At 42.7% G+C, this 25,770-nt stretch overlaps 1 protein-coding gene across 1 annotated transcript in view; it reads left to right on the forward strand.

The window, feature by feature from the left end:
* dlc1 (DLC1 Rho GTPase activating protein) overlaps window positions 1–25,770 on the forward strand; it is an 83,820-nt gene that overhangs the window by 49,745 nt on the left and 8,305 nt on the right. The window contains exons 5-10 of the mRNA XM_086032269.1: window positions 16,243–16,314; window positions 17,981–18,062; window positions 19,115–19,178; window positions 20,888–22,536; window positions 23,123–23,302; window positions 25,086–25,245. Coding sequence (XP_085888395.1) covers window positions 16,243–16,314; window positions 17,981–18,062; window positions 19,115–19,178; window positions 20,888–22,536; window positions 23,123–23,302; window positions 25,086–25,245 — 2,207 coding nt within the window. The remainder of the gene's footprint in view (window positions 1–16,242; window positions 16,315–17,980; window positions 18,063–19,114; window positions 19,179–20,887; window positions 22,537–23,122; window positions 23,303–25,085; window positions 25,246–25,770) is intronic.

A 25,770-nucleotide genomic window follows, 5' to 3' on the forward strand; every position in this document is an offset into this window, starting at 1 on the left:
AAAAAGTGCTTTACTTTGAAAGATTAATATGGCTAATTATTTGAACTATGTTGTCAGTTGTTTTTTTTTTTAAATAATCATAAATTCAAATCTGAAAACTCATGTTCAGGTCGTTAAAACAATATTGTCATAAAAATCTGTTTTACATTCCATTCCGGGGATTAATTACACCCCCAGGGGACACATTGGATTGATAGCTGTCCGCAGCTGCAGAACACAATTCAGTTTTTCACATCAGTTGAGATTTTGCCAAAGATGTCAACATAGGCCCAAAATATCATCTCTTTCTCTCCATCTTGTTTCTTTTTTTTTTTTTTTTTTTTTTTTTACAAAGTTATTGAATTTCTTCTCATAGATTTCAAAGACATTTATTTGCATGTTATAAAAAACATTTTAAGTTACTGTTAAACAACTTGGATGATGCTGGGTTAACTTTCACCATCTTTCTCATAATCTTGAGAAGATTGCTTCTATTTGCTGCTTTTTGCTACCAAGCTAGCCGATTTTCAGCTGCAGCCAACTCTACCTACTCCTCCGCTAACATGGCGCCTTTGAGGAGCAGTGTCTGAGGATGATACTTAGGGCGTTAGAGAAAGTGCGAATAGCTGAGTTTTCCGTGACCAGTTGTTAGTTAGGTTCCACAGAAAAATATGTGTAAAGGTGAGTGTGTGTGTGAAGGGCTTTCTGTCGCTATATGTGCCCTCTGTGCCCAAGGTCATCTGAAATATGACCTTAATGAGGAGAAGTGCAGTTGAGAATGGATGAATGGATTGATAGATTCATGTATTTATATAAGTCCTGGTCATATTGTTGTAATTGGATTTGCCATGGTGCGTCCCTCCTCTTTCCAAGCTTCCTTTGATCTGCTGTAGCGTTATTCATCTTATCTTCAGAATAGTGACAAGAAGGGATCTGTTAGAAGCTGAGAGTCAGCAGAAATCTCTCCAAAAATTCAAAGCATTGCTGCCGGTCGCACATTTGCATAAAAGGCTGTGTATCAGTGAGAGTCTCCTGGCTGAACCTGGCTTGCGTTTCTCATGACAGTCTCGATGTCTGCGTGCTTTGTCACGTGCCTTGTGAGAGGTCGAAGGAGGTCGCAGGTCAGGGCAGGCGAGACTAAAGCATCGACTTCCTGTGTTACTCGCGGGCGGATTCTGCACACCGGGGAAAAAATGGGAACATTGTATGTTGGAATTTACTACTGGCTTCATTTTTGGAAGAAGCCATACCAGAAATCAAAAGCAGGAAATGAATATGAACAGGGAACAGAATTCTACACAATTTCCACCTGCATAGCATGCAATTGTGCATGGGAATATACTGTACATGTACTGTAGGTACTGTTTGCCGTTTGAGTTGGCAGGACACACCAAACACAAAGCAAAATGCACCAAACTTTGTAGGGGCGAATACCCATGGACCAAAGCAATAACCCATTTCATTCTTGGGCGTATCTGGATAAATGTGGATATGAAAATATTTGGCACTGTTTGCCATTCAGACAATTGAACACAAATACAGCGATATTCTTTCAGGTTTGTTTGGGGAATTCATTTTCTCTTTTTTCTGTATGACTCGCAATGGAAGAATTTGCCCTTAGAATAAACACTGGTATAGTCTGTCTATGGACACAAAAGTGTGAGCCGCACCATTTAAAGCTGTTACATTTGAGTCAAAACAGCAGTGTGCTTATGTTTTCATCCATGTGTCACACTACATTTTTATCCACGCTCTCATTCATGCATGAATTCAGCCACCTATATAAAGCCATTTTTTGCCAACTTTGCCAGCTCCACCCATACCCTGGGCAACTCAACATGACATCACCTCACTGAAACTACATCTACACCACAATTTTACCAGACTAGGGCGTTGACAACTTTGTGATGACCAATTCGTTTGTTGTGTTCATTATGAGGATGATTCATTTTGGGTCTCAGAGGAAACAAGGAAAGCATATTCTGTGTGGATAAATACATATCTAGCTCATGTGTTACTAACAGTATTTGTAATGGAAACATTTGTATCTCTTTGCTCATGCAAACGTTGTGGGTATGAGTCCAATGCTGTGTTGACTGTCTTGCTTGGTTACTGGTTTGGGATGACTAATACATGCGCAGGCGGCAGAGTGGACTCATGGTCAGCCTTCACTGTTGTTGGTTTTCAGTGTGCCGATTACATGTTCTCCCTGTGCTTATGTGGGTTTTCTGCGAGTGCGACATAAGTGTGATGTGAATGTGAGTGTCATCGTTTGTGTGTGCCCTTCGATTGGCTGGCGACAGGTCGAGGGAGTACACCTTGCCTCTGCCTGAAGTCAGATGGCATGGGCTCCAGCTCACCAGCGACCCCAACGAGGACGAGTACAGAAAATGGATGGATGAATGGAAATCTTGGTTGATGAATGGGTGTGTTCAGTTCGGAAAACCTGACTCGATGGCGTCTAACTTGTTCCGAACAGAATAGGGATTTATAACATTTCCAGGCAGAGCGTCATTCCCAGAATATTTAGTTGGGTTTCCACAAGATCTCCACCTCTTGCAATTCTTTGAACGTCTAGTCAGACACACAAAGTCCTTCTGTGTTGCATTGATCTATCACACTTTGTTGTGGCTTGTTTCACTTCCTGTCCATAAAAAACTGTGCTTTTCCATTTAATGTCCATAATTGACAAACATTTACACCTTTTGGGAAAGCAATAAAGAATGGCACACAATTCCTTTTCCCTTCTGTGTTTACAGCCCAAATACAACTGATAAAATCACTATCATCTTTTTTTTTTTACAAAATGCCTTCCTATGTTCTCCCAAATGCCTCACAATTACCCTCAGGCTCTGCTCTTCCGCCTCTTTCCCTCTCCTAGCCTAAAGCAACAAATTTATAATCCCTTTTCCCTACCCATGACTGATGTGCTAAATAGGAGCAATAATCTGCTCTATGTGTGTGTTCTATGTTGTTATTCAGAATTTAGAACACTGCTTTTCAGTGGATACATTTACAGCTACTGTTCTAAAAAAATGTGGAATACATTCTTGAAGTATTCCAGTGATGTGAACTGGATGACAAATATTATTATAGAGCACAATATGAGATCTCGTCTTACAGATTTCCAACAAGCATGTCCTTGCACATGTTTTAGTGCTTTTGTGCATGTGTGTGTGTGTGTGTGTGTGTGTGTGTCTAGGTTAACTTTCACATTGTTGACTTAAGCTTTTACACCTTAGTGTTGGCTTGTGATCCTCTCACCATTGTCAGAATGCCAAGGATAAACCCGAGCCACATATGGTTGTGCTTTATCAGAGAACTTTGGAATTCATTGCATAAAGATCACCGTCATGCTCAAGGAATGGGATTCGTCAAGTGAATGAAAAATATGACATTCTTGGAGTTTATAAAAATACAATGATCCGAGATGTATCAGTGAGTCATTAGCTCTCCCTAGATCTGCTAGTTTTGTTTTGAGCAAGAACCAAAAGGCTATGAAAACCTGATTACTGAGACGATCCACTTGTAATTGGTAATAAGCAGAGCTGGGCGTTTTACAAAAAATGGAGCTTTCGTTATTCGTCATCCGTCTGCAGTGTGGGTACCCTTCCGTCGTCCGTCATTCGCCTTTTTTACCAGGGTGAAAATAATAGTGCCCGCCTATAGGCCAGTCCGCCTCTGATTTTAAACGGGCTTCCGTCAGCGTTTCTAAACTATAAAAAAATGTTTTTTTTAAATGGGGTCGGCCGCTAAATGTTAGCCACTAGCAGTTAGCTTGGAAGTAACCGCTTTGTCCGAATGTCCACATTATTCTCTATACAGTGCACTTTAAAGGAGTGACACCATTTTGTAGGGGTGTCCATATGTCCAGAGAGAGAAAAAAATCTAGTGCACTCAAAATTACCCACAATGCACTTGGAAAAGGAGTGAGCATCAATGATCACTCAACAGTTATATATAGACCACAATGCATTGAGAGCAGGAAAACAAAATGGCCCAGCGAGCGACTGCGCAAGAGATGACTTTCAAATGTACGTACAGAGGTGGACATTTTGTCTGACTGTCGGACCGGTCATTGACGGACGCCCATCTTGCTGACGAAAGACGGAAACGCGACCCGCCTGTCTTGCGTGTTTGTTATGAGGCAGCCGGTAGTCTTACTGGAGTAGACTGCATTGACTGTATATGTACAGTAAGTGGGGGTTTGCACCAAAGAGAGAATCAAGAGTTAGGCTGGCTATAAGGCAATAACTAATTATGAGCTCAGAGGAAATAAAGTAGCTTTGAATATAGAGACAGTTTTACAGATAATTTCTTATAAGTTAAGTTTTACATTTCTATTTTTATTTTTGGAAAGAATAGGGGCAGCCAGCCCCACACTCCTTTTCAGAAGGTGGCAGTAATGCACCAAAAGTTGTTTGCCAACTGTTAAAAGACAGGAGATGATGATGATGATGATGATAATGATAATGATGATGACCGCAAAGAAGAAGATGACACAAGTCAAAGAAACAACATCAATTTCTTGTCATATGGGAGCTTTATTTTGGTTCACATAAGGACTAGGAAGAATTTTAATCCACCACAATTGTGAAATGGGATTCTGGTTCAGGTAAGCAAAACTTTAAAGTAAGTAAGTAAGTTAAATCAGCAGCAGGCTCCCACTTAACAGTTCAGTGGATCGGCAAATAAGTGTAGGCTTTGAAATGTATGTGAGTGTGTGTGTGAGCAAAACTCTTTTAGCAGAAACCGTATGATGTAGATAGTGCACTCCATTTACCATTTTAATCAAATCTGCTCAGATAATGGATGGGTGGATGGATTTTTCATCTGTTGGACCTTTTTTGTTTTCCCCGGATTGATGATTGACGGACTGGTGGATCTTTGACGTTCGCTGATGGAAGTGCGGTTAAGACGGACTCTTCGACAGTCGATTACAGTTTGGTTCGGCTTGAAAAAATGACGGATTGATGAAAGACGGACCGGCACACTTGAGTAAAATGCCCACCTCTGCAAATGTATATGTACATATCATGATTAATTATAAAAAACATATAATTATATATAACATATAATAGAAAAATACAAAGTTGGGCGTGCGATATTTTTTAAACAAGCCGGCCGGTCTCCTAGGGCTCTAACATCAAAGCGATACAGTAACTATACACCACAAAAATAATTCACTCATTTTATTTAATTGAAAATATTCAAATAAAATACAGTTTAAAATTAATATTGTTTTATTAACAATAAATAGTTGGAAATCTTAATGCGCCAGTGCATCATGAGAGGGACGGTGGTCATATGATATGCGATGAGGAGTAAGTAATTAGCTGGCTGTCCAAATTGCCAAACAGAATGAAGGAACTATATAGGATAAGGGCAGACATTCGGACACAGCCCATAAGTTGAATTGATTTGTTAGGCGCTGTGCAACACAACTTCTCATAGGCTCCATTCATCATCATTATTATTATTAAGAAATCGTTCAGGGGGTTTCACTGTTTTGATATTACAATGGTTATGATTATGATAGCAAGAGTTTGGAACAGATTGCATTATTTTTTTCATTAAATGTATTTTAACATGATCATACATTTGATACATACATTATTTCCTTAAGGAAAATTAGTTTAGAAATCCCAACAAACTTGACGTGAGCATCAACAGATTCTATGTCATCAGGCGCAAACAAATAGCAAGAAGGTTTGAAATGTCAGCTTTAAAACCCATGTTTATGTTTTGTAAACGTGCTGACAAGCACATTCTCAAGACACCATCATCTTAAAAGCCCATTATCCTCCGTGCACAAAGCAAGTGTTCAGCAAGCCTTCCTGCGTAGACCATTTTTGCCACCACATCTTTCTTTTTCCTTCTTTCACAAAATTGTAACATGTCATTGCTGCTACAGTCACCCAGTAGGTCACTTTATAAAGGGGTGATTTGCTAAAAATGGCTTGTTTTTTATAAATAAAATAGATGGATTAAAAATATATGCCAGAGGAACTCATGCCCATTGTTTTTGTATGTGTGTGTGTGTATGTGTCGGACCCCATTGTGATTGTGGTCAGTCCATCAAAGCCCGGAGAGGGTGTCGGCAAGGCATTTGGGCCGCTGTCTCTCTCACACTTCCTTTGTTTGTGTGTACGTGTGTGTTGAGTGTCTGTGTGTGACTGTGTGTTGCTCTCTCATGACTTCCTCATCACTGTTGTGTGCTTGGAAGCATCCCTCGCTTCTGTCTTCATTCACTCCCGTAGAGGGCAAATATAGTATAGTAGATACATGCACTATTTTTGGAGATTCCTGTTTTTAAAAAGCACACCGTTCACCAGCACACACGTAAAGACACACCACAGTTGAAGCGGCTATCTGAAACTTTGTGAAAGTTGCAGGACTCATTCGTTTGGATTACAATTTTCCCAATTTGTATTGTATTTAACAGCACACAAGAAAATTACTGGTTCACTGGTACAGTTACATGTACATACACGCCGCGTGTCCTTTAGGAGGCTCAACTTTGATGGAGTCATAACTCTTTTATCTCTTTAGTGAGTCTTTGTTGACACAGCCTTGGGAGTGTGTGTGCATGTGTGTTTGTTAGACTGACATGTCCATCCACTGACCCTCACCTGGCCTCCTTGTTTAAGGTTAGGAAAGGAGCATACACCCCGAAGGTGAGCCAGAAGGAGGGCTGAAGTATCGGAAGAGGCATGGGGGGTAGTTTAGCATTTTTCTTATTCTACCTTTATGCCTTCCACACTACAGATGTCTTCTGCACATTAAACTGCAAGTCTGGAAGGTTTAAAGGTCAGTTTTCATGCTCATTTTCCTCCTCCAGACGCATCTTATGTGTCAGGGGTCAGAAGTGGCACTGTAGCGGTGACAACCTACAACTGCCGCTGCACTCAACAGCAGTGAGATACACGCAAATCTTAGTGTTGATTTAACACCTAGAATCTCGACACTCCGTCAGTCCTTTGTTCATTTGCTTGACAGTGGCCATTTCAATGAAAATGGAATGGGAAGAACACAAATTGTGCCATTAAAAAACACACTGCAACCCATTCCAGGGTACTAGCTATTTTGTTGAAATCTAGAATCAGTCTTTCCCATGCGAAGTAATGGAAATTAAAAGTAACATTGGTCAAGTAGATAGTAGTAGTAAAAATTTGTTGACGAGTGTAATCCGTTGAAGGGTGGCCATCTCAGATCCTGTACATGTTTTTAAAGGGGGAGTTGGCGGTTTATTAGCCTCACTTCACGGATTCCACACGCAGTCACCCCGTATGTATGTACAATCAATTAAAAATCAAGAAGAGGTCGTAATCGTACATGTCGAGCGGAAATTCCGCAACGCTTCTGAGTTTTCTCAGCTGCCTGTGGCCCTTTGCTTGCTTCTTATTGTTAGTCTTGCCCATTTGTTGTCAAACAAGGGATGGGCATTTTTTCTTTTTTCAGAGTATGTATATTCCAGTTGTATGTTCCAAAATAGTCATCTGAGCTCCAGAAGCCCAAGCTAACAGGTCAGCGTGAGGCTGCGTGTGTAATGTGCTTCGTGATTGTGCCCAAGAGTGCACAGTAAATAACTAGCACCTCGTCAGTGACACCTTCTGTCTCTGACAGGTTGATCTTCATCAGACGCGGTAGTTTAAAAAAAACAACATAAAACTGCAATCTTCCCCTTTCAGTAACATTTTAACATTCTTTCCTGTCATGCAAGTGTAAAAAGGAATTATTGTGTACTCACCCTCAACTTTGATGACTGAATGATGGACGTGTCGACAGACTGAGATAGCTGCTTGCGCTTTGGAGGTGAGTCATTTTAGATAAAGACAGCAATAACACGACTCACGTTCCGGTACATTCCGTTCCTGTTCTGTTCTTTCACTTTTACTTAATACCGCGCCCACTGAAGCTCGGACAGAGACATGTAACCCACTTTTTTTATGTTTGGCATCATGTATTTCCTATGTCCCATCATGAGTGCTCTTACAGTGTTGGAATCACAAAAGCACAACACAGCCATAAAAAAGATAAACATACACATTTATCCTTTAGATGCCTACTAGGGTGAAGTGCCTCAAGGAGTGATACATGTAAGAGTTTTGAGACATTTTTTTTCGGAAAGCTTTCATGAAACAGCAAATTGTATGGTTTAACTGATGTCATTCAATTAAGAGTCAAAGATGATACGGTAGTGCTTCTTGTTCATGCTGTTATTCTCACTGCAAAACCATGAGCTTCACAGTTCCTGCCACCATCATCTCTAAGCAGGCTTGGTTGACCCATGGAAAGGTGAGGGTAGATCTAAAGTCTAGTTTTGGTTGCAGCCGCTGGGTGGTCGTGTTTTGTAGCGCTGGGATTTGGCCTTGTTTGGTAATCTCCCGTCATCTCTCATTCCTCTCTTTGCTTATTCTCTGTGTCCTTCTCCTGCATCAGCCGGAGCTCCCAGACACAACTATATCCCTCGCTCACTTAAAAAAATATATATATATTACTTATAATACGTTTTTATATATATATATATATATATATATATATATATATATATATAGAGAGAGAGAGAGAGAGAGAGAGAGAGAGAGAGAGAGAGAGAGAGAGAGAGAGAGATCTACTGCTTATAATACGTTTATATATATATATATATATATATATATATATATATATATATATATATATATATATATATATATAAAAGATCGACTACTTATAGTATGTTTATAAAGAATAAAGAATAGCAAACTGCCACAGTGAAACTGCAGGTGCTTGAAAAAATACTGGGAAACCAGGAAAGCTGTTTTGAATTAGACGAGTTATAACAAATAATATGCACCCCCTTACAAACACGTGCATAGTCTCATCTGTCAAAATCTGAAACATATGAGGAGGCAACAGCTTTCCCATCCATATGAGTCATTGGCCATAAATTATTTGAAATTATGTGGCGCTTCACTGCCTGTGTTGTTGGGGGAAATTTAAGGTATTCACAAATAGAATAAGAAAATACACTTTGTTTATTTGTATTCAATTTAGATCTGCTATTTGTTAAGTGTGCTATACACACGCACATGCACACGCACGCCAGAGAGCCCCTTGTGAATTATCTGTGATAAAACTGTCAAAACTAATTGGATTGGATGTAGCATTAGCCAGATACAGTGCCCTAATGCACATGAAGTCTAATGACAAAATTCAGGCAGCGACAGAATTAATGTTTTTCATTTTCGGAAAGTGTAACAGAAACTGTTTGAACATTGTGAATTATAAACACTAATAATGGCATTTTTTTGCAAGTTGCATTTATGACATCGTTTAACCCCCCGAAAAAATAGCCAGTCGTGACGTCTACTAGTTAGATGCTGAGCTCTCTTGTGTTTCTGTATGGCCCAGGCAAAAGAGAATTCTTGTACCTTACATAACATGGCCTTTGTGGGAACCCAAATTATTTCCCCATCATAAATAGCCCTTTTATGTAATTATCATTTTATGATGAACTACTTTTTAACTGAAGTCAAGGTAATACTGTGGCAAGCTTTTAAGGGCCACGTAAAATGGCGTGGATTACCGAATCTGGCCTGCGCGTACCTTGAGTTTGACACCTGTGACTTAGACTTCACTGAATCTAACATTGATGGTTTTGGGATATGGAAGGAATCAGGACATTGAGAAACCCCTCGCAAGTACGGGGAGACGAGAAAACACCCAGAACCTCTCAACTGTGAGGCAGATGCGCTAACCATGAGGGAAATGCGCTGCCCGAACCCCCCAACTTGTGTAAACATAGGTGATCCCATTCCTGTGTGTGTTCCTAGTAGCGCCAGTGCTCGTGCTGTACGTGCGTCAAGCGCTCAGAGACTGACCTCCGTGCACAAAGGAGCGCCTCTCCCGCTCTAATGATATGCAAACCGGACCTCGCCGCCTCCGGGGAAAGCTGCTTGACACTCACACTGGGGCGGCAAGAGCACTTTCCATTTCATAGCAACTCTTCAAAGTATTTTAAAAAAAAACCATTTGGAGCCCAAGGTCGGCGGGGAATTGGAGCCCGTGTGCCGTGACGCGTCAGGATGACAGTGAGCCCCGTTCACGTCCAGTAAAGCCTCGGCTGGCTGCAAGCTGCTTCTTCCTCTTCTTTTTCATCAGGTGGAGAGCAGCAGCGGGGTGGGTGTGGGTGGAGCCACGGCACAAGTTGGCCATTCCAAAAGCTTGAATCACTCCTCTCCCCATTCACATTCCTGCCGTGGACCGCTCCACGCAAGCCGCGCTCGGCGTCGGAAGAAGTGTAAAATTGTGGATTATGTTATTTCGCTGCCAAATCGAATGATAGCCATGGATTTACTGTGTCCGGCACGGTTCAGGGGACATTTGTTGCCGAATTTATAGTGGGACTTCTGTCTGGATTTATCATGAAGGCTTCGATGTAACTGAGGACCCAAAAGTCGTCGCTTGTCGGAACACAGCTGGAGGTGCTTTTTTATGCTAAAGACACGCCGAAAATGATACTAACACGTAAGTTTTTCAACTCCCCCCCCCACCCCTCCCAGTTAACACGTAATTTCTTTTTTCCCCTCTTTTTTTTTTTTACCCCAACGGCAGTAATTTTCTCGTGTCTACATATAAAAAATATGACTTATTTTGGTATTTGGTGATACTTTTAGATGTTTGTATTCTAAAGATATGATTTGAATTCAAAAGAAAAATTGGTTCTACTTACAAACTTCTATGTTCATCCATCTCACTGAGAAACAAATATGGCTTTACCGGTTGATTTATTGTGTAAAGTGATCGCTATCACTTTAATCTTTTTCGACAAATAAATCAAATATACTACATTAGTACAGAATTTATAGGCACCTGACTGAGTGAGCATGACTGATCACTAAACTATGATCGGTGGTTGAGACATACAGTAACCAAGAACTACTGTAGTTTTCCTATCTCTTTCAGATAATGACTATGTATAGCGGCCCTCCTTGTCACTTAATTTAATGTCTAGTAAAGGCCCACACAGTATATTCAAGCGCCTTTGCCTTTTGCCCTAAAGCTAACCTTTTGCTAATTAGGGGAGACAAGATGAGGCTGTATAAAATCCTCTTTTCATCTGTGCTGCCTGGCTTAACTTGATTTGTGTCCTTTAGCTCTTGAGTTAAGTCTGCTTTTTTTTTTTTAACTGACACATGCTTTCTTATCAGATATCTCGGTCTTTGGACTAGACTAAAACGGAGAAGGCATCAGTTCTAAGCACAAGGAGCATGCACACTTGTAGACATCACGGCATCTCAGTGTAAAGCCATGGCATTGTTTACAATACTAACAATGAGTGATCTAGCTGTTGAATGTTTTACAAACCTGAAGTCAGGTTTTGGGCTTGACGTCTGTGTGATTTAGTGACACTCAATGATCGCTCAAAGAGAGAGAAAAAAAAAACCCGAAGGAAACCCGCTTCAGCTTCTCTGCTTTGTGGAGCAGGAAGTGAGCTGAGGCCTTATCTGCAGGATTTCACATCCAGCTGGCGCGCAGCTCACATCCCGTGAGAAGACACACATCTGCATTAATGCTGTCACCTCTTTTCTGAAGGAAGCAGCGTTTTAGCCTCTGAAGGCAAATGTATCAAGTGGGACTTGGATAGGTAGGCTCCCATCTGGCTGTGGAAAGCTTATCATGAGTTTGAATACGCGTGGTCACCTGATCCCCGGCTTTAGCCCCTCTGTGTGAGCATGAATCTATCATCGAGGGAGAACAGTGTCCATTGGCGTTAACCAACGATGATCCATGCAGCTGTGCCTATGCATGCATGTGTATCACACTGAAAAAGACCATACTTGTAGCTTCATTATTTTTTTTTGCATGTGTGGTTGTGGGGGCATCGCTTGAGGCAAGCCAGATGGTGATAGTGCTGCCACTGTTTCACTCAGCGAGCAGCAGCCAGATATTGTCATGGTGCACCAGCTGTCTCAAACATGGAATAACTTGATACCCAAGAGAAAAAAAAACATATGCCATCGACCATTTTTGCATTCCAGAACACCACAGGAGTCAAATTTTTATAGCCTGTCGATCCCCTATGGTCATCGTCAACTCTCCATCCCCTATTACATATGCTGTTAACAAGTGGCATAAATTCCTCTCTATTTTAGTTTTCTTGTCAGTCCGATCATACATCCCATCATTGTAGCAATTCTTTGTATACAGCAATGTGTCTAGCTAAGCAACAATGTACTATATTACTTGGATTAGTACCCCAACCGAAGCTTTCGTAAAAATCAGACTATAGAAATACTTCTATTAGTCCAAACCACTGTATTCAATGTCAACACTTTCTTGTTTGTCCATGTGACAAGCAGAATGATATCAGGGCTTCATGTCTAGGTAGATCTCCTTGTTGATCGCTTTTGAGCCGCACGGTCTCATTTATCACCTCCCCTGTCTGGACCCACTTTGTAACTCCTTCTGAAAGAGCTTCTCAGTCCCGCAGTTGATAAGAACCCCCCTGGCTGCATTTTAGGGTTGTGTCGCAGTTGGCGCTGCGAGGTCTACCAGCGATTAGGTTATTGCAGATAAGCCTCATGACAGTTGTTAGTCAAGCATTCTTTTCAATCTGCCAACTTCAAAGCCTCAGTCATGGTGATAACTGTATTCAGGCTCTTGACCTCCAGTCCTCCGTGTCTGTAGTAGAGCCTTTGAGGTGGGAGGCAGCATCCTTTGTTTGCGCGCCGCTGAACAAAGTCCCACTGGATCTGAGCATTCCGAATTGGCCAAGCAAGACCCCGCGGCCTCCTGCGATGGAGGGAAAATCTGGCCAGCAATTGTGAGAATTTCCTGCCACAGGAAAAGAAGAGAGGAGAAGGGGTGAGCGGAGTTTAAATGAACCCAGGGAGAAGAGGCGTTGAGAGTACCGAAAAGAAAAGCAAAGAAAATACCGCAGTGGTTAATTTTAGATTTGGCCAAGATGTAGCTGGGGAGCAGCTGTGTAACTCACTGGTTATTCTGAATACATTTAGTGGGGAAATTCACTGGAGATTCCCTATTAGCACCAGTATGGCTCTCGTTAGGCATGCACTGATAGTCACTCTCATCACTCTTCCCCGCTTTTTCACCTGGTATTGAGATTTTTGTTTTCCCTTGATGAACTTGAGCTCTATATCTCATTCTCTTAAACCAATTGGATATAATAGGTCATCATTTGTAATCAGGCCAGGTAAATTCTAATTCATTCAGAGGTGGCATTTAAGCAAAAAAAAAAAAGATGGAGAAAATATCTTCGTTGTAAGCGAGGGTGACCATTTGCAGTCAGGAAAGTGCTTGCTGTTGTTGCCTTATGTCCCTCCTTGAGCTCCAAGGCTGAAGTCAACTGGGTCAAACTGACACAGGGCTGACAAAGTACTTGTCAATTGACGAGTGTTTTAGGTTCCTTTTATCCGCCACACTTTCTTTCATTCCTCATTCATCCTCAAAAGCAGTTGTCACTCCATAAACAAGCTCAAAATGACGAGGAATTTGTCCTGAATGTGCACCTGAGGAATTCTGTGCTCCATTTTTACTATAACTTTCCCATGATAAGTAGTCATTTCCCTGCTGCTTTTGGCCTTGAGTCTGTAGTTCTGGTCTATGTGCTTTCATGTGTTGTACTTCCGTCACCTTGGCACATGTAATCAAACGCAACCGTGTTATGAAGGTGCGGAATGTTTCTATTTCTAACGGTAAAATGCTGCTATAAAACATTTATGGCTTTACAGCCGCCGCAACCGTGAGGACATTTGGTGCGTACACACAATCCCAGGAGCCATTGTTTGCCTTGGCTGCCTCCCCGCCTATTATCTAGCGAGGAACAAACGAAGGCAGGGCCTTGCAGACTGGTGGTCATCGGCCACTGCAGCGCCACTCGGCTCGCTTCCTGTGAAGGAGGCAGGAAGGGGAAGTGAGGTCGTTCCCTGGCGAGGGCAAAGGAATTGGGACGGACAGTGCGGAAGACAAAAAAAAATATATATATATAAATATATATAAAGGAGGAAACAAACCGATAAAATTATGGAAGCAGGAGTGGCTTGGGATTGCATTTCTGTGACAGGACTATGTTCTGATAACATTTTGATTATTTAGCGAGGTCTATCTTTGGATTGTTTGCGCCAGATTCATCATGCCCTGTCCATTTCCTGTTGCAAACCAAACAGAGAGAAATATTCTTATTGAGTCAGTGAATGAATGAAGATCGATGACTATTATTGTCTGAATCCACATTGTGGTTGCTGTTGTAGTATTTTGTCTTTGAGGCACACCAAAATCGACTGCAAGGTCAATTTGACCAGGACTAGACACATGGGGTGTGTCAACCGATAGCCTCTCTCCTAAGCCACTTATTGGATCTCATATTCTTTTCGGGGGGATTTGGGGGTTGAAACCTAACCATGTGTTTGCACGTATTTGCATTTTAATAGCTTTCCTGTCTTTACAGTTGTTTGTCTTTAAACATGAGGATGGTCCTTGCAAACACACAAACAAATGTCTGTGCATGCACAGAGAGATACAGAAGAAAACTCAAGAATTCCACGTCCTGTCCCTTCAGATGTTTGGATATTTACCTTCTGCTTTTTGTACCTCAAAGTATGGTTGTCAGCACATACGCATGTGCTCACATAGCCACACGCTTTGCACATTGGCCGTGATAAATATAACTCGTTTTGTCAAATAAAATAGGTGTAAAACATACTTGTTAATACGTTATTCGACACCTGGGTGCATGCTGGTGTCTGAATTGTTGCTTCAAGATCTGCCTGGCCCCTGCTGAGGCGAAGGGTAGACCCTGCGTCGATCATGTCACACCTTGTTGTTAGCGGGTTAGCCTGCCGTCTAGGCTTGTTGTTGGTATGTAAATGAATATACATGGTATAGACTAGAGGCTGTGTAGCAGCAGCAGCTGCAGTATTATGGCCTCTGTCTGTCAATGATATTTTTCCATACAGCATGACTTTATTCCGCTTTAAATTTCACTATTGTCTCTATCCATATCGCTCACCTTGATTTGTGAAATTGTGTTCTGAAGACGTTTTTTTTTTTTTTCCCTTCAATGCTATAAATGTCTTTTTTGACTGGAATGTGAAAGTATAACTTGATGCTTCAAAGTTTACCCTGTTTGCAGCTCTTATTAGGAGCAAATTCATATTTTTGGAGATGTTCTTTGAGATCTTACCGCAAGTTCATATCAATAATTTTCGGCACATGCAGTCCCACTTTCATCTGAGATTTTTACCACCACCCCTTCCTGCCTTTGTAACGCTTGTTTTGTTGACAAGTGTTTCTCATGGTCCTGCTACATTCGTACCTGCTGACACAACACTTAAGACAGGCCCCTGTCTGTCTTCTGTCTCCCAAAAAAACACTTACTGTGGGGGAGTCAATTGAGGAGACAGGGGTGTGGGCAACCATTTGGCATATGGCAACTAAATGACGTTCGCAGGTAATTGAGATGCTTGTTACTGTTGGCTATAGTGGATTTCATTCACTCATTTGTACCATTTAGTTTAAATGCGCGCTGTAACAATTTGACAGATGGTAGCCTATTATGTTTCCGAGAAGACTCTTAGGACACTGGTCAATGGGAACAGGTTCAAAACAGACGTTTTCACTGTTTGAGAGTTTGCGGTGAAAAAAGCATCAACGTATCGGCTAAACAGCTTCAATGGCACACACTTGGTGTGTGAGGGGGTTAACACCATTTGCACGAAGGATGCTTTTGAGCTCCAGCTTTGAAACCATGTGAGAGGAGAATGACCAAGTGTGAGATAGCTAATGAGGTCAACGGGTTCAAATTTGAAAAGCTGAAAATGTATGAAAGCAAGAAAAATGTGTGTGTAGAATTGCACGTCCATCCGTCCATTCATTTTCTATAAAACAAACTGTAGCTTTTCATTGGCTAACTTAGGGCTATGGGTAGGACATTTTCATTGGTAGTGTCGTGGATCACGCAGCTCGTCCAAGCTCAATTCTTGGTTGAAAGCCTGTAGTGATGAGTCCAACGGATCACTGCGCAATCAATGGGATATTGTCACTTGGCTTCAACTGAGCATTAAGCCCGGTGTAGTTGCATGAAACAGTATGCCAACAATTGGACTTTGTGATGAGAAAGTTTTTGTCACGCAGTTGTCTTCTCATGCTCTATACCTGTCATTTTTATTTACATCATGTGTGTGGCATGAATCATAATTTCTGTTTTGTCACTCAATCGGACAAGCCTCTGATTTCTGTTGTTTTTTTTGTCTTCTGCAGAGATTGAAGCCAAAGAGGCCTGTACCTGGCTCCGAGCAGCAGGCTTCCCACAGTATGCTCAGCTTTATGAAGGTCAGCACCCTCCTACTGATGTTAGCAATCGTAAAATTGCAATTTTGAGAAATATGGCAGATTTTTTTTTGTAATTTTCACAAACTGACCTAATTGTATTAGATGTGATTGAGATCAAAGGAGTACACGGTTGCTTTTATTTTACATGCTCGACATTGGACCAAGCTGTCACTGCACAATCTTTTAATAATGCATTAGATTTATATGGCACTTTTCTGGACAACCGGACACTCAAAGCGCTCACAATGCATACATTATGCATGCACTCACGCATTCACACTTTGGTGACAGCTTTTCTATTCTTTTTGCTTATGTGATTACGATTTTTGGGGAGTGGTGCACAGTTGTGTGCATTTTAGTGCACACCTCCCACAGGGAAAACATTCCTGAGGAGTGAAAGTGGGGAGGATGTAGCATCAGCGTTAAGCTGTTCTTATATCAGCGCAGCCAAAGCAATATCTGCGTTCCAAACATGAACTGAATTTGGACTATACTGTATATTAAACTAAGATGACGCTGAGGAACAAAGGTCTTTCTCACTTGTCATCCTAAAAACAAGTCAAACACTACCCCAAATTCCAACTATAGTACAGCGTACCTTAGACCAGTGATTCTCTACCGGTGTGCCGTGAGAGCTCTTTAAGTGTGCTGCGGGAAATCATCAAATTTTGGTAAAAAAAAAATATTAAATGATCTTCTATTAGATCATAGAAAGTATAGTATTGACACATGTATCCACTTTTTGTAACATTTTGTTGGGTGGTGTGCCGTTAGATTTTAAGTGCTTCAAAATATGTGCCTTGGCTCATTAAAGATTGGAAATCACTGCCTTAGACCTTCCCTTATGTAACTGCTGGACAAAGTTATATTTGTCAGGAGCTCTTCATTCATTCCCACTTAAAGAGGAAGTCAACCCAAACATTTCTTTCAAGAATATGTTCTATGCTGGTCCACAATTTGAAACCGAGCTTTCTGACTAATGTTGCGTTGGAAATGGAGACAAACAGAAACCCACCAATCCATCACTTTAGAGGGTTCACAGCTTAACCCGCTCTACATAATTAGGAATTTGTGCCGATTATATGACATATTTTCCTTCTCTTGTGTCCATAAGCAATCTCTATTGTCAGTACTGTCAAGACTATTGCCCCACTAAAGATAAGCAAATTGATAGGCCTCTGTCGGTACAGAAACCTGAAAGTGCTGGTATTCCCTCTGTAGTATTTTCTTATCATCACTCCCCTAAGGGTTTTGATGGAAGATTCCCATTTGGGGTTGGGCCAGGACATTCCAACAAGTGCTTGAATGTTGGCCCAGCACCTTGTGTCGGTGTCTCAGTGTTCGACCTGTGTGCACTTAGTTGCGCAGTGATTTGCTGTTAATGAGTTTGACTTGAGAACAGAAAGAATTGGGAGGAAGCCGGAGCTCCAAGCTGCGGTGGAGTGCCTATTGTCATTCTTAAATCAATCGCTCAGTGCTCCACATCCCCCCTGCCTGCTGCCTCTGAAAGCTGCAGCTGGGCTTGTTTGGTCGGATAAGATGCCACTTCCTCTTTTAGCTTTTCATGCCGGCAGTATGGGGGAGAAGGTGGGACGGAAGCCCTCGGTGGGTGTTTGAGTGTGTGTTGTTGAATTTGATTTGAACACATTGACCTCTCTCCCTTCAGATGCCCAGTTTCCCATCGACATCTCCTCAGTCACCAGGGACCACGACTTCCTTGATCGAGATGCCATTGAGGCTCTCTGCAGGTGAGACTCACGGCGATACTAATCTTTCCTCTTTCGTCTGATGTCGATGATACGTTCCCCTTGCTCATCCAATGCCTCTTTTCTTGTACTTATCTTTTGGTGCTACGCAAATTAAACCATAAGGGTATGATTTCAAAAGCAAGCATGTTTTGGGAAGTTACTGAGGAGATGAAAGAATGACATGAGAAGCGCATTGCTCTCATTTACCGTTACCCCGGCACTCCTTTGATTTGTGATTCCGAGCCCGGGGGCCAGATCAGGCCCACCGCATCACTTTGTTCCACACTACAAAAAAATAGCGTCTATTTCACATTCCTTGCAAAAAACTTTTTTTCCTTTTATCTTGGCAGATACCCAAATGTCTTTTTACCTTAATCGTTCTTTAAAGTACATTCTGTCTTCTAGGTTGTTGAAAATTGTATATAAGACACAACCCACATTGGAAATTTATTCAGTGCTTTGTTTAAGAAAGCCTTTTTTAAAGTAACAATAAGAATGGTGACATACAGTCGTATTGTGTCATTGCTGTATTAATTAGCATAGTGGTAGGCGGAGGTGAAAGAGGCTAACGGCCTTTGATGAAACTGGGTTCATCAAACTCCAGTTTTTTAGTAATACAGCACAGCAGGTGTGCCTTCATACATCTGGAAGCTATCATATCAATGTCGCCTCCCTCAGCTGCTGCCACCCCACCTCCTCCTGCCAAACTATACCTCAGTTTCCATCCCTTCATCTCCCCATTGTTACGTGATCTCCTCTAAAAGCTCTCCAGAGGGACCCCGCCACTCTCGCTCCCCTTCACCAGGTGGCTGGGGGATAATCTTTCTGTCCCCTCCCCAAGATTTCGTAGCCACTTCAGCAGATTACATTCTCTCCCTTTTGCTGTCCCCTCTCATTCGGGATTATCCTTCAGCAGTTCATTAGGCAGCAAGAGAGTAGAGCAGCATCTGTATTTTTTTCTTTTATATTCCCGCCTTTCACCTATCCTACATCCTGTGTGTTGCAGGGTCAATTTAAAATATAATCTACTGCATGCTTGTGTTTCCTTGCAGGAGGCTCAAAACCCTCAACAAGTGTGCTCTAATGAGACTGGAGATATCACCGCAAAGAAAAAGGGTGAGTTTAAAGTGTACATGAAGACGTATGTGCACTCATTCACTGCAACCACATTTGCATTGCATCACCTCAACAGTCAGTCCATGCCTGGCTACAAGAAAAAGATGTGTTTAAATCAAGAGAACTGCAAGGGACCCCAAGGGAATGGAGAAAAAGCTTTGACATAAATCAAGATGTGAAAAACGTCAATGAATATAACACGTTTCTGTCTGTGTGTTTCAAGTAATGTCGAACCTGAACAGAGATGGCCACTTTGAGACAAGAACTGCTGTCTTTCAAGCAAATTAACCTTAATTCCCTAATGGTCTTAAGCTCTACACAGTAACACCCTTGTCCCGTGTGTGGTGCTATTCATTGGGATGACCCTCTGTGTGTCACCTTTCATTTCGGAGTTGGGCAGTCAAAGAGGTCATTTGCCTTCCAAGTGGGAGGACAACCAACCCCTTATACAGCGTAGGAAGGCATTGATCCCCCCCCCCCGCCCCGTGGCTGTCTTAAATTCTTTTCTACACCCTCTGTGTTATGGTAATAGAATAGAATCATCTACAGTTGTCATGTGCGCAAACAGAAAAAAAATTGACCACTGCTCTTGACCCAACACAGTAGTGGACACGGCATGTTCAGTGCCCAGAGAGTAGTTTGGATTATCGGTGTGTTGAACAAGGACACCACAGTCGTGAGTCCAGAGGTGATGGTCTTGAATCAGAGTCCCCACGGTGGCAGATGATGATCTTAACCACATGACCACGGCTGACCCCTTCATCCTTTATCCAATGTGTCGGTAATACGTAATAGATTTCATTCTGCACAGTGATGCAATCAATATCCAACGTTGCAGAGAATGCTTTGATGGATTGATGATAAGATATCTGTAGAATGTTGCCAAATGTTTTGAAGGTGTATTTGGCTGCTGTCTATTGTTATCTCACATTCCAACCAACATAACATCAGCCACTGTGGAATGTGTTAAAACATCCCTAAAACCCTCCATTGTCTTCGCAAATCATTAATACTGATTAAAAGTCAGATTAAAAATGCGCTTTACACTGAACAAAATTGTTGTAACTTTTAATACAAATGAGCTACAGAAATGTAATTTAAGGACTTAATCTTGGCATCTGGATTGTAACTGCTAATTCCCAAGCATTGTATCTTTTTTAAGGGGGTTGTGGTCATCATATGTTAAAGGTCAACAGAGTTACTGTGTTATTTAGTGTCCACGGGGAGGTGAGGTGAGGTCACCCGTGGAATCTGGGAGAACAGACCGCATCTGTAGAATGACAGAAGCGGTATCAGTGAGCTTGTCTGACACAGCTAAAATACCGACAGATTGGATAAAGACTGTAGGGGAAGTGACCTGAGTCTGTCTGGCAGTACTGTGATCTATAGCGGTCATAATAGAATTTTCTAAAAATCCCTCCAGGGCCTGAGATAGAGATGATGCAAGTGTGGTAAATGTTGCTCCTTTATTCTCTGGTATGCAGATATCTTCCGTGAAGTCAGGAAGTGATGAAACATGTTTTCGGTCAACATGAATGAAATTGCTGCAAGTAGGCATCACATAGTCAAGGTTACTGGATTTCTTAAGATTTCACCACCTTTAGATGTATTCGAGTTCCTGTGATAACTCTTAAGTATGTACGCCTTGAATGTATTTATTATTGTCTGGAAGAGGGAAATAATTTACTGTCTTCCTCCCACTTATTCAGAGTGAAGACTCGGATGAGGATGAGCCCTGTGCCATCAGTGGCCGCTGGACCTTTCAGAGAGACAGCAAGCGCTGGTCCCGAATGGAGGACCTGGAGGTTTTCTCCTCATTGTACCCAGATGGCGCGCAATCACTTTCAGCAAAGGACCAAGTATCCAAAAAGACCAAGCTGGCTCTGTGCGAGGGAAACAGTTCAGAGAGCGTGCTGACCGATCTTAGCGAGCAGCCCGAAGTGGGCTCCATCCATAGCAGCGGTAGTGGCGGAAGAGCAGAGGAGAAGAGTTGCGACGCTACCCTTCATTCACCAAACGAAGCCATTCCCGTTGGAGCCACCCGCGCGAGCTCCGTAGCGAGCATGTGTTCGTCGTCAGGCACGGGCGGCTCAGTGTGTGCTAATGAGGACTCTCTGTCTGATGGGCTGCCTCCATCGCCCTTGGAGCTCGGACAGTTCACCTTCGATCTGAAAATGGGAGAACTTGGAGGAAGTTTGGATCGTGGCGGTGGCAGTGGTAAAAGCACACGGTCACGAGCCAAGAGCTTCCTCAAGAGGATGGAGAGTCTACGACTCCGTAGTGGCACCACCTCCAAGAGAAAGAAGAAAGGGAGCATCAGTGGTGGGAAGATCGAGATCAGCGGCCCTGTCATCAAAGAGGGTCTTGATGACGACAAGTTGCGGAGACTCAACTGTGTGGATATCCCAAGTCTCAACCTCAACCAGAACCTTAATCACCAACACCATCCAACTCAGACTATGACACTTAACAGGAACCGTTCCGTGTCCTACTCCACTCAGACTAGCAACGGTAGCACTGGAAGCACTGGGAGCAGCCAGTCAGAAGCCAGCAGCGGCAGTGCGGTGAGCACACCGAGCCCGGTGACCCGCGCTCGAAGCCACAGCACCGTTGCAGGCTCCGCTAAGAGAGGGGGGATGTACTTGGAAGGATTTGATCCCTTCAGCATTCTCCAGCAAGCATCCGATCGGCAGCCAACGCCCAAATCGGCCCCGCCTATCCCGTGCCAAGAAAACATTGATATGAGCATTGATGAGCAGAACCGAAGAAACAACCACAGGATTCAGGAGAATGGCGGGCAAGCAGAGGACGAAGAAGACGAAAGCAGAATCTTTTTCTATTTACCAGAAGGTCACAAGCCAGGCACTTTCCCCAAAGCTCTGCAAGACGGGAGTTCACGCAATAACAATGGTAATGATAATGGGAACTCTGTGATCCTGAGAGGACGGCAAAGTAGACGCATGCGTCGAGTCTCATCCGGCTCAGTGGACAGCCGCCTCAGTTTTTATGACAACGTCCCGTACATAGAACGAGACGAGGCTGCCGAGGGGGATGAACGAAAACTCGAGGAAGTGCTCCAAGATGTGAGCGGCCTGCAGCGCTTCGTGAACGCCTGGTCCGAGGCTGTTGGAGCCGGTGAGGAGGAGGATGAGGAAGACGAGGAGGAGGAGGAAGGAGATTCTGATTCAGCGTTGGACTCCGCCTCGCCATGCCCGTCCTCCCCTCTGCAAAACCGTCTAGAAGAGACTGAGAATGGAAGTGACCAAGACAGCACAGGAAACCCGCTGGGGGAGGGCGAGGAAGGCATGAGGGAGAGGAGGGACTCTGGAGTTGGGGCGTCACTAACAAGAACCAACAGGTCAGTCAACAACCCAGAATGTGTCGTAACGTTGATGTTTAAGATACACCTTATACAGGCTATTCATGGTTCAGTGACAATTTTTGAAGAAAAAGTATCATTTGGATTCACCACAGACCTCCGCTTCTGTAAATCTGCTGGCAAACATTCCCCGTATTAGGATGTGCGAATGGAAAAATAAGTCGGGGTCCACCAGAAAGACAAAGTCTACCCTCACAAAGCGTACTCTATAGCCGGTGACGGCAAAGGATGAGGAGGAGACACGCTTCGACTGCTCTCCTTATGTAATTCTGTGGAATGCTGCTTGGTCGCCATGGGGACCGTTGCTGCTTTTCTCGGAATCCACCGACAGCTTTACATTTGGTGACAGGGGTTTTTCGACAATCTCTTGATTGATGTGTACACAAATCCCTGTAATCCTTTAGACCGATCACTTGCTTGATAACACTGCAAGAGGTGTGTGTATACACTGTATGTGTGGCTGTAAATGATGGCCTTAGTTTGTATGCAAAACAAGTGCAAGCACAACAGTTTTTTTCCCCAGCCAACTTTCTACTTAACATTTACCATTTCCCTCTTTTTCCAGGCCACAGAAACTCCGCTGGTTGAGCTTCCATAACTCCCATCGGCCCAGTTTGGCCTCGGCCCAGCTCCAGATTAGCTGCCAGTCTGTACTGCAGATGAATCTTCTTCAGAAGCTCTCGCTGCTGCAGCTCACCGCCCTGCTGGAGAGGCACACCCCAACAAACAAACATGGCTTCAGCTGGTGAGTTGACTGAACAACACCACACAAAGAGAAGCTCAGTTTATTGAAGTGATGCAGTGTGAAGACAGACGTGTAATAAAAATTGCAGTCCGAGTCTCAATCAATGCTTTCGTCTCCCAAGCCCGTCTCAGTTTCCTCCATCTGCAGGTCATTGTATAGTGTGGTGACGGCTCTCGTAAGAGGTTGGGTTTCACATTCTTTTCCCAGACCTGTAATTGCTGGGAAGGGGCTTACATTGTCTTTTACTCGAAGGGGCAATCATTGTAGTTCACACGCATGGTGTTACAAGAGCTGGAGGCTGGAAAGATCTGTCCTTAACAATTATTCTCCACCTTTCCATCTCAATCACCTTCATTCCATTCTAAGCAATTGCCCAATTGCTTTAGGTATACCATCCATATTCTCTAGTCATCTGCATGTAGTTTATTTTTTCCTTTTTTCTTTTCAACTTGTTCTCATGTGACTTGCACCAAAATTGCAGGGGGAAATCCACAAGCTCAATATATTTATAGAACAAAAATTGAAGTACGACAAATCCACAAAAATCATCTATTTTGACTTCAATTGTAAATACCACTATAGGTCTAGAAACAATGCTATACATTGTTGTCTGAATAAGAAGGGTACACGGAAAAGTTCTGTGAAGAAAATGGAGTCATGATTTATGTGTTTTTCTGTGTCACGTTTTTTTTTTTTCCAGCTTGAGGTCATTTTTGAGGACAGGAATAGAACTTCTGGGCTTTGCTCAAAGACAGAGGCCACTTGTTGGCATCTGGAGCCATCCACATATTCAGAATTCCAAGTCAGAATCATAATTTGCTCCCTTTGCTACATACTCCCAAAATGCAGTTCTCAGAATAAGTCTGAGGCTTCACAACGTCGGCACTGACAAAGATGAGCTTGTTCAGGATCACGAATAGCATTGCTGTCTTAAACACTCTTGACACCCTTGCTGAAAAGATGCCAGTCATAAATCTGATGATTCATTTCAGTGCTCGCGCCTAACCTGAGTACATGGACACGTAAAAACACACAAACAGGTACAAATAGTGTGAAGTGATGGAATCCATCCCCTTTTGTCACAGTACAATATATCCCAGCACAACTCTAAAAGCTACGTCTCCCAGTCGTCCTCGCCTTGTTTATCGTCCCCCTCGTAAACCTGGAGACAGGATTCTGCAGCCGTTTGTCTTGCCTTGCCTCCGTACTTGCACATAAAACACTCTCACACGCTCTTTGGAAGCCGGAGGTGTGGTCAAGTGTCTTCACCCGTTGGTGCAGCGGTTTTCTTTAAAAGTAAACAGTAAATGGATGACCAAGTTAAGAGAGTGAAAGACCAACTTAATCAGTTGCAGAGCGGATTCATTGTAATCTCAGAATTGATCGATTTTAAGATCTGATGATTTCAATGTTTATGGGATGCAAAATGAATGAGCGGAGCCACTGTTAAACATTTACAATTGTCACTAATAAGTATGGGCAAGAATGCTCATTTACTTATGTAACTTCCTCTGCATTTCGTCCTTCTCACACACACCTTATTGAGGCACATTAAAGAGAAAGAATAACACGCATGTAGTCAGTTGACATGTCTCGTGGTCATTGTGTACACGTCAGGGGCTTATTTTGGTTGAAATTCAAAGTGTACCACATGGGATTCGGACTTCAGAGGTTCCACTTTACTCTTGACAAGTCAACAACATACGAGCAGTCATTTGCCCATCAAAGAGTCATCGTAAATATTGATGAGCTGTTTTTTTTGTTGTGCATCTTTTTGTTGCAGGGCTGTTCCAAAGTTTATGAAGCGAATGAAGGTGCGCGACTACAAAGGCAGGAACGTGTTCGGTGTTCCGCTGCTAGTTATCGTCCAGCGCACTGGTCAGCCCCTCCCTCAAGGCATCCAGCAAGCTATGCGCTACTTGCGAAACCAGTGTTTGGACCAGGTATTGTGTCACACACCTAGAAAACAGAAGACTCTCTCAATAATGTACTCTGGTAGCTCAACCATTGTCTTATTTAGCAGTTTTTAGAATAATTTCTTATTGAAGAGGAGTTACATATCAATGGCTTTTGGATCTTTTTTTTTTTTTTTAAATAAAGCAAAGCTATTTTATGTGTTGCCATTCTGTCACACGCATGCTGAGGCAAAGAGGCCCAAAGAGTCAGCATAGATGTTACATCACCACTCGCTGTCTGTTTAACTCAAAAACAGTGAGAAAAATGTGGCTGTGCGTTCCTTCCAAAATAGGGGATGCGTGTCAGACAGTGTTTAATAGCAAAACAAAGGTAAGCTGATCATGTGCGTTTTAAAAGGCTCCTTGTGACAATTTTTTTTTAAAGCTTGTACTGTACACTTTACACCATTCTTAAAATTTGCCAATGAATTCTTTCACAGCTAGCAGTTTCATGGTAGCACCCACTAAATAGTTAACACCACTTGATGTGATGTAACCATGTTGGCGGTAAGC

Source organism: Filicampus tigris, chromosome 6 (genome assembly GCF_054856515.1).
Source record: "Filicampus tigris isolate MCC_2025a chromosome 6, RoL_Ftig_1.0, whole genome shotgun sequence".
In the NCBI taxonomy this organism is placed as follows: Eukaryota; Metazoa; Chordata; class Actinopteri; order Syngnathiformes; family Syngnathidae; genus Filicampus; species Filicampus tigris.